General features: G+C 41.9%; 1 protein-coding gene and 1 pseudogene across 1 annotated transcript in view; one reads left to right on the top strand and one right to left on the bottom strand.

Annotated features, from left to right (window-relative positions):
* The first annotated feature begins 3,417 nt into the window (after positions 1-3,417).
* Positions 3,418-16,980, top strand: part of SPTLC2 (serine palmitoyltransferase long chain base subunit 2) — an 88,797-nt gene continuing 75,234 nt past the window's right edge. The window contains exon 1 of the mRNA XM_016220209.2: positions 3,418-3,552. Coding sequence (XP_016075695.2) covers positions 3,433-3,552 — 120 coding nt within the window. The 5' untranslated portion in view covers positions 3,418-3,432. The remainder of the gene's footprint in view (positions 3,553-16,980) is intronic.
* LOC148094024 (U6 snRNA-associated Sm-like protein LSm6 pseudogene) lies at positions 5,720-5,960 on the bottom strand (annotated as a pseudogene).

Consider the following 16,980-nt stretch of genomic DNA (forward strand, 5'->3'; position numbering starts at 1 on the left):
ACAGTTCCCTGAAATCAAGGAGCCTGCTCTCTGTCTAGCTGAGGTGTAAACGTATTCAATCAATCAACCATTCATTTAACAAATAATTCATTTATTCAACTAATAATCATCAGCACTTATTGAATATTGTGTGACAGGCCCTGGTACTAAATGCTTTTCTATTAGGTATGTCCCATTTTTACAGATGAAGGAACTGAGTCACAGAGAGGTTAGGCAGCTTTGCCAAAGTCACAAGACTTTTAAGTGCTGGAGCTGGGGCTCCAGTCCTAACTACAGAGCTCTGGCTTCTCACCACTGTGTAACCTCCCTTTCAAAAAAGAATCCCAAAGCAATGGCACACATGCCTACACAGGTGTGTGGAGGTTGGAGTTCAACAAAGGTGTCACAGTCAAAGTGGTTTGAGCAATCTTGGAGGAAGAGTTGTAACTCTGGGGCCTAGCACACAACTTTGCAAATGAACTCAGTAAAATGGTGATCAGGCTGCTTATGCATCTGGAAGGAGTTGTTTTTCTGCTTACATGGAACCCAGGGTGTTTCCTACCTCCTTCTGAGGCATCCCTTTCGTGATTTAGCAATGGCGTGTAAGGTCATCAGATCATTTGTGTGGTGTATCATTGATGCTCACAAAAGCCTTGTGAGTTACTAGTATTAACTTCATGAGATGGGTGAAGAAACCAAAGCTGATGCTGCATGACTCGTCCAAGACCACACATGGTGAATAAGTGGCAGAACCAGACAACGACCTGATATCCTGCCCTCTGGAGGGAGGGATTGGCTAACAGGATTGCTCTAATCTAGTCAGGCTTCTTTACTCTTAGTCTCCAATTTAAGGCTTTGCTCTTTGCAGCCTCTACACCGAGCTTCTGCAGGTTCCCTCTGCCAGGAACATCCTGCCCTTCTTTCTCATTCCTAACTTTCTAAATCCTGATCATCCTTCAGGCTTAAGCTCATCCCACATCTTCCTCTCAAGCCTTCTCCAAATTCACTCAGCCCAATACCTAAATGTCAATTAAAATCCCTTAACCTTGTTTCCAAGCAGAGTCTTGCCCTGAAAGCTTTTTTAGAACTTTTTTTTAAACATGTTTTTATTAATTTCAGAGAAAGAAAGGGAGAGGGAGACAGAAACATCAATGATGAGAGAGAGTCATTGATTGCTGTCTCCTGCACACCCCCCACTGGGGATCAGGCCTGCAACCCCGCCGGGCATGCGCCCTGACCTGTATTTGAACCGAGATCTCCTGGTTCATGGTTCATGGGTCGACGCTCAGCCACTGATCCACACTGGCCAGGCACAAAAGCTTCTTATATAGTAAGTCTAGATCCATCACTGTCATCCTGCCTTCCTCTTCGGAACTCCTGTTGCCTAATCTCTCCAGCCTCCAGTCGACCTTTTATTGTTGTTTACTGTGTGTACATCTTGTCTCTCACTGGAATGTGAGGCATGAACAATATGCTTCTTTTTTAGCTTCATACAGCTATAGAAAACTTAGATTCTTTGGGATCGTGTTGTTTGTTGGTTCAAAGAGGGTATGTGTCTGCCCACCTGCTGTTAGATTGTTTAGCTCCTAAATCATGCAAAACTGCTAACTTGTCAGACCCGCTTTCTAAAGCTTCTGGGGGGGGGGGGGTGAGAATGTAGGGATCCACATAGGCGCATCCAGCAATTAATAATAACCAACACTTAATAATGTTTACTAATTGCCAGGTCCTGTACAAAATACACTACATATATTAACTCATTAAATCCTCAGGACAACTCTTATCCCCTCTGAACAGACGAAGACATATAAAGGTCACTCTGCTAGTAAGTGGTGCAGCCAGGATTCAAACCCAGCCTGACTTGACTCCACACTTCGACACTAAATTCTTTATGGGTATCCAAAAGTCTCTTGCTATAATATACACCCATTTCCTTTCTTTCCAACCCCTGTAGGAAGGGGTGAGAAAATAATACGGGATTTATTATGCTCCTAGTATGGGCCAGGTATTATGACAGGTGCACCGTGCTTTATTAAAATAATTCTTGCAATGAGCCTATGAAGCAGGGACCATTAACTCCGTTTTAAAGAACGTGGCTCCTGAAGTTGTTAAATAGTCAAGGTTTAGCTTCCCGTTATTGGCAGAGTTGGAAGGAGACCAGGTTTCCTGACTTTCAAGGAAGTGCTCTTTAAAGGAAATTGAACAGAAAACACTGATGGGGACCGCGTGAAGGGCAAGGTGACTTTCCAATGATCACTAAGAAATGTGTTGGTGTAGTGTAATGTGGCTGCCTAGCCACTAATTAGTACACCTGAAACGAATACAAAATAATATTGAATGTAAACTGTAACCGAAAAATAAAATGCTCAGTTTTAGCCACGTGCGCTCAGTGGTTAGCGCGCCGGCGCCTTCAGTGCGGGTGGCCGGCGGCGCGTTCACTCCCCGCAGGGGCCCCCCGGGGCTGCGGGTTCGCTCCCACCCGGGTGGGGCACCTGCTGGAGGCGGCCAGCGGATGTCTCTCCCATCATGTTTCTCTCTCTCCCTCCCTTCTACTCTCTCTGAAAAAAAAAAAAGGGGGGGGGGAAATATCCTCAGGTGAGAATTAAAAAAAGAAAATTTAAAAGTATGAGAAAAATGTTGGCAGATGGGGAAAAAAAAGAAATGTGTTAATATAGTGTAACCTATGTAATTGTCTAACCACTATACTGTACACCTGAAGCTACTACAAAATAACATTGAATGTAAACTGGGATTGAAAAATAAAATCCAAAAAATATGGAAAAAAAAAAGTTGGCAGACGGGAAAAAACAGAAAGAAATGTGTTAATGTATACTGAATAATGGTGAGAGAATGTCAAACAGGCTAGTCTAAGAACACCCATGGCGGAAGCAGTTACATGAAGCTGCCCCGGGACTAAACCCGAGAATTTCCCCGCAGGCGAGGAAAGGGGGCGCGGGCCGCCCGGGAGAACTAGGGAACCCGCTCCGAGACGGGCTCCGCCCCTTCTTACCCTCCTACTCCAATTGGCTACTTTTCCTGGGCCCCTCCTCCTCCCCCTCCGTGTGGACCATTAACAGCCAAGCCTTTCCCACTACCCGTCTTGCGTCTCCAATCGGGTGCCAGGGCCGCAAGTCCCTCCAGAAAGGTCCAAGACACCGGCGGGCCTCTTGACTCCCACCCGTGATTGGTCAGGCGGCAACATGGGGTCCGCCTCCTCCTCCTCCAGATTGGTCGGCGGTCCCTACGACCCTCCCACCCGCCCTCGCCCAGTCTTCCCAGTGGGCGGCCTACCTCCGGGAGTGGGCCCCGCCCCCTTGTGACAGCCGGGAATTGGCGGCAGCGTGCTGCCATTTCCGGTTTCGGGGAGGTGGGTGGGGTGCGGAGCGGGACTTGGAACCGCCGCCGCCTTGGCCACCGCCTACAGAGTGTCCTGCGCCTGGTGCTGCCTGGACCATGCGGCCCGAGCCAGGAGGGTGCTGCTGCCGTCGCCCGCCGCGGGCGAACGGCTGCGTGGCGAACGGGGAAGTGCGGAACGGGTACGTGAAGAGCAGCGCCGCTGCCGCCGCTGGCCAGGTACGGTGGGACTGGGCGGCCGGGCCGGGGCTTCGGGCCGGGACCCCTGGAGCTGGCGCCGGTGCGGAGCCGGCCGGGCGGGGTGAGGTCGCGCTGACTGTCCTCAAGGCGGGTGTCCGGCGCGGCTCAGGTGTGCTGGCGGCGGTGTCCTGGCGCTGACCGGGCCTGTCCGGAGCCGGAGCCTCAAGGGCGGTACAGGGAGGGGCTCCCCCATCTCTCCTCGCTCGAGAGGTCGTCTTTTCCGTCTCCTGGAGGTGTGGTGTGTGCTCAGAGCCCGGGTACTTCCCTCTCCCCGATTTGGCCCGAAATGCGGGCCGCCGTCCAGCGGAGGCAGGGGGCGACTCCTCAGACCCAGGAGGAACCACTTTGGGGCTCTTGATTCCGCCGAGGCTCCTTCCTTATGCCCTCGAGGTGGTTGCTTCCTCTTCGAGCCTTGAGGTCCTCCAAGGGAAACCATCCTGGGTCCTCAGGAGGCAAAGCTTAAGAGGTGGTACGAGGCGGAAACGAATTCAGCCACTTCCTACCGCAGCCCCTGCCCGCTCTGCAAGCGCGACGTTGGACCACGGACCCGGAGGTGAGCCTGGCGCGGCGCCTCGGGAGCCTGGTGCTCGTGGCCTGCGGGGACACCCCACCCCAGACTCCAGGCTGAGCGGGGTGGTCCCTTTGGCCCTGTGAGCGACAGTTCTATCTCACTAGGGGCTTGTTTAACCTGGCGGTGACTTATGATGACTCTACTAAGTAACCAAGGCTGAATCACCAAGCAAATCCAGGCAGTTCGGAAATATTTTGAAAAGTTCTCAGTTCAAGACAGTAACTATTAACCTTCCAATTCCAATTCTCTGGACTGACATGTTCTGCTGAAATGTGTTTTTAAAGACAACCCGGTTAAAAGGATGCAAGATCCGTGTTGCTGGAAGGGAGTGTTGCGATATTTGCAATTGACTTTAATGCTTCTAAGTCTTGTTCACGTATTAAGGAAAACTGTTTTTTGTTGTTGTTTTTTTCCAAAACTAGTCTTTTCCCTGTATTAGGCTTGTGACTGTTGTGACTTAATCTGGCTTTAACATAAATATCTGGCAGGCTCTTCCCCCCATTAGTACATGTTATAGATAGGCCCGTTGCTGTTCGGTGTGAAGCAGAAAATAAAGCATTTCTCCAGGTCATGCTGAGAGAGTAAGACTGTAAGAGTTGGAGGGAAAATACATACAGGAGACTTGAGCTCCCCTAAAGGTGTAAGGCATAAGGCAATATAATACTCAAATTCAAAAGATTTGTTTTCATTTTTTTTTTAAACATATCTTTATTGATTTCAGAGAGAGGAAAGGAGGGGGAGAGAGAGAGATAGAAACATCAATGATGAGAGAGTCATTTATCGAGCCCACAACCCGGGCATGTGCCTTGACCAGGAATCAAACCCCGATCTCCTGGATCCTAGGTCGATGCTCAACCGCTGAGCCACACCCGGCTGGGCTTGTTTTCATTTTTAAAGAAATAATTGTGTGTGAGAGGAAATGATAAGAATGGGCTTATTATGAACGATGGAAGGAATTGTTTTTCGAGTGATGTAAGTGGCTAATAAGACAAAATTGTGGTATCGAATGTAACAGAAACCCAACAGGGAGGAGTCGGAAAATACATTGCAGGTGAAGGAATGGGTTATTTATTTAATTTTTTATTGATTGGTTTGAGAGAGAGAAGCATCGGTTTGTTGTTCCATCTATTTATGCATTCGTTGGTTGATTCTCCCATGTGTCCTGACCAGGGATAGAACCCGCAAGCTTGGTTCCAAGCATAGTATCCAAACTATGCTTTAACCAGCTGAGCTACCTGACCAGAGCTGAGTGGGGTTATTTAAAAGGAAAAAGGAAATCAAGAGAAAGGTATTCACACTTTCGAGGTGTTTTGTGTTTAAGTGCTCTTTTTTCTCTTTTAAAATTTCTTTTTGCATTCTGCACCCTGACACAGAGGTAAAATAAAATGACTAAAACTTAAATATGAAAGAATTCTTTACAATTAAATCCACAGCTCTATACATTTATCTTACATAGCAGTGAAAAATCACCAGCTAGTATGAAATATGACAAGTTTATATTAAAAAAAAAAAACATCAAAAAGATCTCATAAAAAATTACATCCAAGCCTGAAAACTACTGTACACTTGATGCCTTCACAGCCTTCTCTTCCGTGTGCTTATGTACAACACATTGTTTCCTGGGATAAATGCATCCCCATATTTTTCTTCAATTGTCCATTTACATATTCTTCCGTTCTCTCCAAGGCTATATTCATGTACCATCCAAGCAAGCCAGGACCCCTCAATAATCTAGCCCAGAATTTAATTTTAGTACCACTGGTCATCCAGTGATTTGCTTTAAGAATTCACTGGGGGTTTGCTTCAGCAGACTCATTGTAACAATCCTGACCAGAAATCTGGGAGGCAGGACACCAGAGTTCTAATCTCAGTTCTGCCACTTAATTTGCTGTGAACCTTGGCTAACTCATCATTTTACTTTTTACATTATTTCTGTAAATACTGACTCTGACTAATATGTAGCTTCAGGATCCTTATCTCGTGGCTGGCACCCTAAATCCCCACTCTGGGCTCCCACAAGCCCCGTTTCTGCCAACAACAGGGTGAAATCCTTAAGTGCTCTTTTCACTTAACATAGGAATTATGTTCTGATTTAGTAGTAAATCAAGTTCCTTCCTCCCACAATCCCTAATAGTTAAGCATTAATAAGTGTAATATTTCTTCAGAGATTGTCAACTAAATAGGATGAAGAAATAAGTTGTTAAAATGAAACTTAAAAATCTGTATGACTCAAACATCTGACTGACTTTTCCTAATATGTTTTAGGGAAAAATTCCTTTCAAGTTACTATGGTGGCATTTGGAAGAGTTGTCTAAAGAATGTTTAGGGCTGCTTCTAGAAAGTCTTTCAGAAGTCTTTTAAAAACAAAAGATTTAAGTGGTAGATTTGTACACTAATATGAGGAATATTGTCTGTGAGGTTTTTTTCTTTTAAGCAAAAAAGAGATTTTTGGTAACTTCATGAGACCAAAGTTATAAAAATATTTTTTAGCCTGGCTGGGTGTGGCTCAGCAGTTGAGCGTCAACATAGGATCCAGGAGATCGTGATTGGATTCCTGGTCAGGGCACATGCTAGGGTTTTGGGCCCAATCCCCAGTTAGGGGCAGTGACGACTTTCTCATCATTGATGTTTCTCTCCCTCTCTCTCCCTCTCCCTTCCTCTCTCTCTGGTCGCTCTCTCTCCCTCTCTCTTCCTCTCTGAAATGAATAAAGATATATTTTTAAAAAAAATTTTTTTAAAGTTGTTTTTGTTTTAACTAAAATGATATGTAGTGCTCCAACCCTTATCTATTTTTCTGAAGTTTCTGGGGGATACTTGTGCCATAAAAATATGCAGAAGATGTTAAGTGCACAAGTGTGCATCATGCTTTTACTAAAATACAAATTTAGAGTATAACATGGTGGTTAAATCCAAGATATATATGTAAATTCATTTCCTCACATATTCCAACATTTGTCTTTTATAACCAGGAGAGAAGTTAGAAACTTCTAAGATCTCTTTACACTCTCCTGAGTGTGTGTTTTTGTGTTTGAAAGGATAATGTGTAACCAGAACCCAAGTTTGGCTGCCTGCCACCACAAAAACCAAACTCATTAGACAGGTGCTGGTGAAAAAGGAAAGAGGTTTTCAAGTGCCAGTCACCTGAGGAGATGGGGGACTCTTGTCCAAAAGTCTATCTTAACATCTCAGTGCAGGCAGAAGTTTTTATAAGGAGGGAGAAGCAAAGCAGAACAAAGAAATCAAGAGAAGGGGATTGAAAAGTTTTCTATGTCCAGCCCCGTATAGTCCATTCCATTCCAATAAGGACCTTGAAACTGGTCAAGTGATGGTCTGGTGTGCACCATTCTGGCTCTTATTCATCTTGCTTCTGCATTTGAAGGTCAACAAATCTTTTGGAACTGGGATGACTGAAGGTTGGAGTCTGTATCTTCTGAAATTAGTTCCTAGGATTCTTACACAAATAAGCTGTTTATCTACAAGTTACATATTAGTCAGAGTCAGTATTTACAGGAACAGTGTCAAAAGAATGGTGGGGTGGGTTATAGTTTTCCACTGTTATAAATGTACAGATGCCCCTCAATTTATGAGGGGATCACTTGTTATTTTCTGTTATTTTGTTTTGTTTTTTGGTGGTAGCTGTGAGGTAATAGGAAAAAAATATATCCACGGTCCCTGGCATGGAACTCGTGAAACCTGTGTGATTTCCAAAGTGATAAGTGTATAAAGAGCATGTTTTGTTCTAATATTTGATCTTTGACCCTGATTCCTGACCGGAGTACCTAAATCTCTTGGAGTGTTCTGGGTGACCGTAGTGTCTTTTGTTCTGCGAGGTGACTCTGGGTGGATTCCTAAATGGCGGCTGGTCACCAGAAAGACCAAGCCATGATTAGAAGCTTGGAATTCTCAGCCCTACCCCCCGTTTTCCAGAGAGGGGCTGGAAATGGAGTTAATGATTGGTCAAGCCTATATGATGAAGCCTCCTTCATAAAATTCCCAAAAGTTTGGGGTTTGGAGAGCCTCTGGGTTGCTGAACACGTGGAGGTGCTGGAAGAGTGGTGTAGCCCTTCCCACACACCTTGCCCTAAACATCTCTTCAAACTAGATGTTCACCTGTATCTTTTATCATATCTTTTTGTAATAAATTGGTAAATAGTAAGTAAACAGTTTTCCTGAGTTCTGTGAACTGCTCTAGCAAATTAGTCAAACTAGAGGAGGGAGTTGTGGGAACCTCCAATTTATAGCTGATCTCGAGAAGCACAGGTGATAACCTAGATTTGCCATTGGCATTTGAAGTTGGGGTGTGGGGGGATAGTCTTGTGGGACTGAGCCCTTTAACCTATGTGGTGTGACGATATCTCTGGGTGAATAGCATTAGAATTAATTGTAGGATACTGAGCTATCGCTGGAGTGTTGCTTGCTGGTGTGGAAACACACACCCTCCTGCCCCCCTCTCTTGGTGTCAGAAGTGTTGTGAATGTGGTAATACATTAGTGTGAATAAAGGCGAAACATCACAGGAGTGTTGGGTGTTGGGTTTTTTTTTATAGTAGCCATTCTCGGGTGTAGACATTACTGTGTTTTTTAAATGTTTTTATTGATTGTAGAGAGGAAGGAAAAGGGAGGGAGAGAGAGAGAAACACAGATGTAAGAGAGAAATATCAACCAGCTGCCTCCTGCATGGCCCCCACCGGGGACCAAGCCAGAAACCCACAACCCAAGCATGTGTCCTGACCACCGGGAATCAAACCAGCAACCTTTTGGTGCTCAGGGTGGCACTCAACCAACTGAGCCACACCACCCAGGGCGACATTACTGTTTTTTGATGGTGACAGTAGACACAGAGTTTTCACAAGGAAGAGTAGCAATAAAGCAGTAATTTTTCCTCCTGCCATTCAGAGGAATGAGAGGAGGGTCAGCCTTTATTGGAGGTAAAGGGTGACAGTTAGTATTAGGGAAACTTTGAAAGAGAATTGGAAGCTTTGGCAGAATTAGACCTGGAAGGAACCTTCAGGGGGTTATGTAAGTCAATCTCTTTATCTCTTTGTAGGACTTTATTAAAACTACTCTTGATAGATGATTCCATCCTATTTTTAAAGACCTCTGGAGGATTTGCAGGAAATTTTCTCATCAGCATGTTACAGTATTCAGTGATCTTAATTTCTAAGAGTTTGGGGTTTTTTAAAGCTCCTTGTTAAAGCATCTTTTTTTTTTTTTTTTTTAGATATTTAATTTTTTTATAGAACTTGTGAGATGTGGACACACATTTTACCTTCCTTGACTAGTTAAATAAGTATAGAAGGGAAAAAATTATTGCCTTTGAGACAGTTTTGAACCTAACTTTCTTTTCTTTAGTAGTAATTTTAAGGAGGACAGTCTTCTAGCCACCAAAATAAATAAAATTCTACCTTAAGGAGGAATTGGGGTACAAATTACGTTCTTGTTTAAATAATAAGCCAGGAGAAATAGGAAGAGCAAAGTGCTGGTCCTGCTACTTATACAGTACTTAGAAGGTTGCAAATGAATAACTAATGAAGGGTGGTTTACTAAGTAGCTACTAGCTTTCCTTTCCACTGAGCAGAAACAGTAACTGTGAAAAAAAGTTATGAGACAGGAACAGGAGGAGTAGCTAGAATGTCCAGGGAGCCTGTTCAGGTTTCTCAGGGCCTGATGAGATACCAGAAAACCTCAAGGCTTTGCAAAAATGTTGTGGACTGTTGACAACTTGTGGGACTGGATTTTTGTTTCATATGCTTTTGTTCCAACAGGAGGAACATTTTGATTCTTATTAGCTGGATCTGAAAGATTTCAGAGTCATTTGAGGTACTCAGGAATTCTCTAATAAAAATTCTTGGGAGGTGAGACCAGTATTTAATATATAAGCCACTGTATTCTTCAGATAGTACTTTAGAACTTGGATATTCAGGGAAAGCAGACTTGCCCACTTTTTAAGGTTGGTCTAGGTGCCCTAGGAACTTCGTAGTGCTCTGAGCAAGATTGTTAATTGGTTGAGATTCAATTAGATTCCATTTTTGAAAGAAAGAAGCAGTGTTTATTGGCAGAATAGGCAATTGAGAGGGATGGGTAGAGGCTGTGTTTGCATTCTGAGTGGGTGTGCCTTCCTTGATTAAATACATGGTTTGTGGCCTCAAAAGTCAGTTGCCTTCTGAATAGCTTCTAAGAAGCCTTCTCTATAACGTAATTTGTATTTTGTGACCGATTAAACAAGTAAGCCTTTTGCTCTTGACCTACATTATCTGAGAAAATTTAGCTTACTTTTGTTGTCTAAGACTACCTTCAAGACCCATTATGAATGTTAAGGTGGGTATTTTTTCCTTTTTTAAAATAATTTTTACTTCTGACTGTAGAAATAATGCATGTGTACCATAGGACCCTAAAAGATTGGGATACCCTTGTGTCTGGGATTCATTTTTAAATGTGGTTTGTTGTAGGTCAGTCTGCTTTCTGATCATTTCTAAGTACAGTGAAAGCACACAATCCAATAGAAAATGGGTAAAAGATAGGAACTGGCAATTTACAGAAAAAAATTTGATTGGAGAATAAATATATGAATATGCTCATTCTCGCTAGTTCTTGAGTTGTTACTGCAGGTTAAAACAGTGAGGTGCTGTTTTCATCTTTTCCAGTTGGAAAGCTATTAAAATACGACAGTATTAAATGTTGACAATGTTTTAGCCATGGGAACTTGTATGTGGGCACTCTCACTATAAAATGGTATAATTGCTTTGGAGAACAATTTGTCAGTTTCTAGAAAAATTGAAATATGCATATTTATGATTGTGCTACTAAGTCTCTATCTAGATATATATCATAGCAGAGGTTTTCAAACCTTTTTATTTCAACTCACACCAAGAAATAACATGTTTATATCACAACCCAGTACACACATAATGTGTGTTTATTTTATGTATTTTATATATTTTATATCTATATACATATATAACTGAAACAAAAGTTTCATAAATCAGTGCTTACCTGTGCAACACAGTCTCATAGTCTCTATTCTGTACTACTCATTGAAAGTTTTGAACCGAATGTTTAAAATATGCTGATCACAAACCAGTGAATTGACATCATGAACCACTGATTGGCTGTAACTCACAGTTTGAACACTCCTAGGGCTGCCATAACAAAGTACCGCAGACTGGGTGGCTTAAACAACAGAAATGTGTTTTCTCCTAGTTGTGGAGACAGTCTAAGATAAGGTTTGGGCAAGGTTGGTTTCTTCCCATGCCTCTCTCCTTGACCTGTAGATGAACCTCTTCTCCCTGAATCTTTACATGCTCTTCCCTCTGTGTCCAAATTTCTTCTTATAAGTACACCAGTCATTGGATTAGCGCTTACCCTAAAGACCTTATTTAACTTAATTATCTCTTTAAAGACCCTATCTCCAAATACAGTCACATTTTGAGGTATTGGGGTTAAGACTTCAACATGAGTTTTTGGGGGTCAATTCAGCCCATAACAGTGTTTTCCCAAGAAATTCTTCGGGGGTCAATTCAGCCCATAACAATATTTTCCCAAGAAATTCTGTGCATGGGCACAGGAGACATGTTTAAGAATGTTTACTGTAAAAATATAACTTAAAAAATTGGAAATAACCATTAGTAGGAGAATAGAAAAGAAAATCAACAACCAAAAAAACCATACGGCATAGTCATACAATGAAATACTATACAGCAGTGAAAAGATTAATCTATCTGTATTACGAATCTATCTATATTACGAATCTCAGATACATACTGTTAAAAGTTGCAGAGAGTTACATACAGAATGCTGTGTCTTTAAGGATTAAAAACATGCAGGACAATACTATATTGTTCGTGGCTGTGTATTTATATAGTAAAGGTATTTTTAAAATTCATGGGAATGACAAACACCAAATAAAGGGTAGCTAATAATTCCCCAGGGCAAACTTCTTAAAAGGATTGGGGATTTCTTAAGCATAAGTCAGATCATGACACTCTCCTGAAGGCTTCCTGTCATTAACAACAAAATACAGTGTCGACTTCTGAGCCTTTGCCTATATCATGTGGCTCTCCCCTACTTCTGAGACTCTAAAATGTGGCTCTCCCCTGCGTCCCTGATTCCATACCCTGCCCGGTCACCCACTCCAGGCAAGCCAGGCTTCCTGTTCTTCCCTGGATACGTCAAGCTTGCCTGCCTCACGGCTTTTGCCCTGGAAAATGGTTTTCCTTCTCATTCCGTGTAGGTCTCCGCTTACCCATGATCTCCTTCAGACAGCTTGTCCCTGTCTAAAATGCTCTCTTCTTGTGATTTCTTTTTGCTAATTATAGCACTTACAATTGCCTGACATTAAATTGTGTATCTTTTTGCTTATTTATTGTCTGCCTCACTCATTGGAGTGTATGTATTTTAGTGCTCAGATAATGCCTAGCTCATAATAGAGGCTCAGTGAGTATTAATGGAGTAAGTGAATGAATGAAAGAATGAGTGGTAACTTCAGTGTTTTATTTAATGGAAAAAATAAGATCTAAAGCTTATAAGCTAATTGTTAAATTTGATAAATCTAGGTGTTGAGTATGTTTTTAATCTCTATTTTTTTGTATTAATTATAGTATGGTAATTGATATGCACTTGCTGGCTGATGAAAACCCAGTTTCCCAAAATAGCATTATAAACATATAGGAGAAATAGGTTGTGATACATGTGCTGGTAAGGAAACTTATAGCATAATTTTTAGTGTTTCATGTTTACAGGTGGTTAAAAACAATAGGGGCTTACTGAATGTTCTGACTAGGAAGGGTGACAGCTTGTGAGGAAGAGCAGGAAGTGGCCAGTGGTCACATTCCTAGTGGTCTGGAAATGGTACAGACATGCTCCAGTATATTTAATCACCTTTCTGTTAGCCCTTCTAAGGAGCAGCAAGGCCAGTAATGACTTCTGCAGCACCTCTTCCAGAGTCTTACAAGGGGTTAAGCTGTGAGATGCTTGTTGGTGCTTCGTAGGAAAGGAAACCTCAGCATTGACTTCCTGCCATGCCTCCCTTTCTCACCTTAATTTGAAATGCCAAGACGCTGGGCTGAGAAACCTGGCATGTGATCACTGATTAGACTGTAATAGAATTACCTGTTGGAGACTTCTGCTGTATGTGCTAAAGGGCAATTAATATCTTTTTTAACAGAGGAAACTCATATAATACCATTTATTTCCATCCAAGTATAGCTAATAATCTGAATAGCAAAAGTAGCTAATTATATGAATAGAAAAATAAGTATGAAGGGTGAGTTTAAAGTAAAATTCTAGTATTAAGTCACTGATGATTTTAAAACAGTCAGTTGTAATATCTTTGAAATAATTAAGTTGTAATATCTCTGAAATAATTAAAGTAAATTTGATTCATAGAAAATCTCAGGATTATGACTAAGAAATGGCAATAAATGGAAAATGTAAAGACGGATTCTAGTCCCAACTTTGAATTTAACTTACTTGTGACTAGACAAATTGCTTAGTCTCTTTTCCTTGATTTTGCCTTTGTCATGTGAAGAGGAAGAGTGAGACAGCTTGAGAATCACTTGTAAAGGAAAAGCTCCTCACTTGGTGTACATTTTTCGTTTAAATATAAATCCCTTTAGTCATTATTCTTTAAGATAGTTTTATTATTCTCTTATCTCGAAAATCATGTTTGCCTACTTGAAAGTAGCTAGAAGAATGGATCTTGAAAGTTCTTATCACAAGAAAAAAAATATGCAACTGTGTATGTGTGATGTTACCTGGACTTTTGTGGTAATCATTTTGCATTATAAACAAATATCAAATCATGTGTTGTACACCTGAGACTAGTATAGTGTTACATGTCAATTATACTTCAATGAAAAACAACAAAAATGTTGATCTTTGCACCCTTTTTCTCTTAAAAAAAACCTGCAGACTTCTTGAAGACAAGGATTATCTTTTATTTGTATCATCAAATACAGTGCACAGTTCTTGACATACAGAAATGAAATATTTTTTGAATGAATGCAAAAGAATGAGATGATTATGATGATTTTTAAAAAAATATATATTGATTTCAGAGAGAGGAAAGGAGAGGGAGAGAGAGATAGAAACATCAATGATGAGAGAGTCATTGATCGCCTGCATCCAGCATGCCCTCGACTGCAGATTGAGGCCGCAACCCGGACAGGTGCCATGACTGGGAATCGAACGCGATCTCCTGGATCCTACCTAGGTCGACGCTCAACCGCTGAGCCACGACCGGCCAGGCTGATTATGATGATTTTAAGTTCCTTGATTGAATGGAGCTCTGGCTTCCTAGGAGAGACTTTGATGTATGAAAATTATTTTTACAGTCTTGGAAATGTTAAAAATTAAATAGGACTCTCCACTTCTTGGCATGTGAAATTAAAGGGAGGGGGTGAAGATCAAGTTGTGAGAGATTTCCCAAGGCTAGTAGCGCTGAAATAATGAGGGGAATACGTAGCCTCCTGTGTACTGCAGCTTCTTTCTTTTTCAGTCATATTCATAGTCCCTCCCTGCCTACGAGGAAAGCAGAAGCTTTTGATTGCTGGACATCATGTATAAAAGACCTACAGAGACTAAAGTTGGTGGTGTTTTTTGCCTTTTGCTCTCTTGGGCACATATAGTGAGCGGGGAAGCATTGCCATCTAACCAGAGATTGGCTGAGTGGGGCTGGGCTGAAGCTTCAGGTATATTCATCTACTCTAGTGAGCCCAGTGTCTCAAGGGTGGGATCCACTGAGTGCTTGCTGGGGCCTTCCCTGTAGTATGTGTGACTTTATCTCCTAAGCTTTGTGAGATTGTGGTTGATTGCAAGTCACCTTTTTAGTCCAGCCCTCCAGCTTCTCCAGCACTTGGTGAGTGTCTTGTGAAGAACAGTGGCCATGTGTGGCGCCCATCTAGAATTCATACCAACCTCTGCAGCTGCCGTGAGCTCTGCTGGTTTTCATTGCTCACGGTGCAATGAGTGCTTCTGCCTGTGGCAAGCCCAGTTATGATCAGGCTGTGCGCAAACCCTGCTAATAGCACCAGGAAGGAAATGGCTCACAATTTCAGCTTACCAGGGAAAGGTCTTCCTCCTCTGGAATTTTAGTTCATTTTGGGCTTTTTGCTTTTAATTGAAGACAACTAACTCTTCAGTGTTATAAAACCGTTTCTTGGTTTGAGTAGTTTTATGTAGTTGTTCTGTGAAAGTGATGGCTTGCCTCTTTTTTTTTTAATCCTCACCCGAGGGTTGGTTTTTATTGGGGGGGGGGAGAGAGAGAGAGAAATATCAAAGTATGAGAGAAGCATCTGTTGGTTGCATCCTGTCTGCACCCCCATCGGGGATCAATCCTGAGACCTGAGCATGTGCCCTGACCGGGAACCAAACCAACAGCCTTTTGGTGCCCAGGATACCACTCCACCCAGCTGAGCCACATGGGCCAGGACTTGTCTCTGACTCTTAACTCTCACCTGGAAGTACACATTTCAATATTGGTGTTTTATTTTTTTGTTTTTGTTGCTATAAGCGACATAAAAATAAAGTTGTTAAAACAAAATAGAAACAAACTCATAGATACAGAGAACAAACTGATGGCCATCAGATGGGAGGGGTGCTGGGTGGACAGACAAAGAAGGTGAAAGGGGTTAAGAAGTTCAAGTTGTTAGCTGTGAAAATAGTCTCAGGGATGTGAGGCCTGGCATAGGGGCCTGTATAGGCGATGACATTGTGATAACTGATTTCAGATGGCTTACTAGGTTTATCAGGTGCTCACTTCATAAGGTATATGCATGTCTAATCACTATGCTGTGTATCTGAATCTAATCTAATATTGTGTATCAATTGTAATTGAAAAATAAATTTTAAAAAAAGAAAAGAAAAATATCTTCCTGTTAGAAAAAAATTAAGTTGTTCAAACAAGATAGAAATTATTTCTCTTTGTAAAATCTGGAGGTAGGCAGGTAGTCCTAGGTAGGTAGGTTCTGAGTTATGGTCTTTGTTATTTTGCAGTCTTGTAGCATTTTGTCTTCATTAGCCTCTGAATCTTTGACCATATCTACATTCCAGGCCATAGGCAGAGGGAGAGAAAAGTGGAAGGGAAGCAATTTCTGTCTTAAAGGATGTAATCCAGCACTGGTCCCCATCACTGTGTTCACTTCCTGTTGGCCGTAATCATGCCATGGCTACTTCTAGCTGCATGAGAGACTGGGAGTTGTAGCTTGTAGCTGATTGGCCATGTACCCAGCTAAAAGAAATTCTGTTACCAAAGGGAAGATAGGGAGCGCCTGTACAGGGGGCCAGTTAACCATCTTTGCTGCAGTTCGGTATGAGATGTTCTAGCAAGTTATTTTTCCAAATAGGCAATTTTCCTAACGTCTTGTATTAAATAATCGAATACTTCCCTTTTTGTGATTGCTCTTGCCATGAAGAGTTAGTCTTGCTTAATGGCTGTCTGTAGTTAGACACTATCTAAATTTGATTTGTGGTCTTCTGTAGCCCTTTTTTAAATACTAGTTCTGAATTTATTTTTTTTGGTCTGTCTTCATGTGTATTAATGAGAACCTGAGAAGAGGTTAGTTATGGCAGGCAATTAGAATCTGATGTCCCTCAATATAGGGAAGTACCTACTAGTAATTTTGAACCAGGTAGCCCTTATCCTAGATAAGATAGTAAACAGTGTTCCAAATGTACAACATTGACCGACTTGGGAACCATTTTTAAAAAGTGACTGAAGCCCTAAAAGTTTGCAGGCTGTGCTAACATATAAATACCTGGTAAGCATAGAAAAGAAGTTCTAAGAGATTTTAACATAGAATCTGTACCTATTAGATTTCTTTCAGTTGATAACAGCAGAAA

The sequence above is a fragment of the Miniopterus natalensis genome, chromosome 1 (assembly GCF_054644295.1).
Source record: "Miniopterus natalensis isolate mMinNat1 chromosome 1, mMinNat1.hap1, whole genome shotgun sequence".
Lineage (NCBI taxonomy): Eukaryota > Metazoa > Chordata > Mammalia > Chiroptera > Miniopteridae > Miniopterus > Miniopterus natalensis.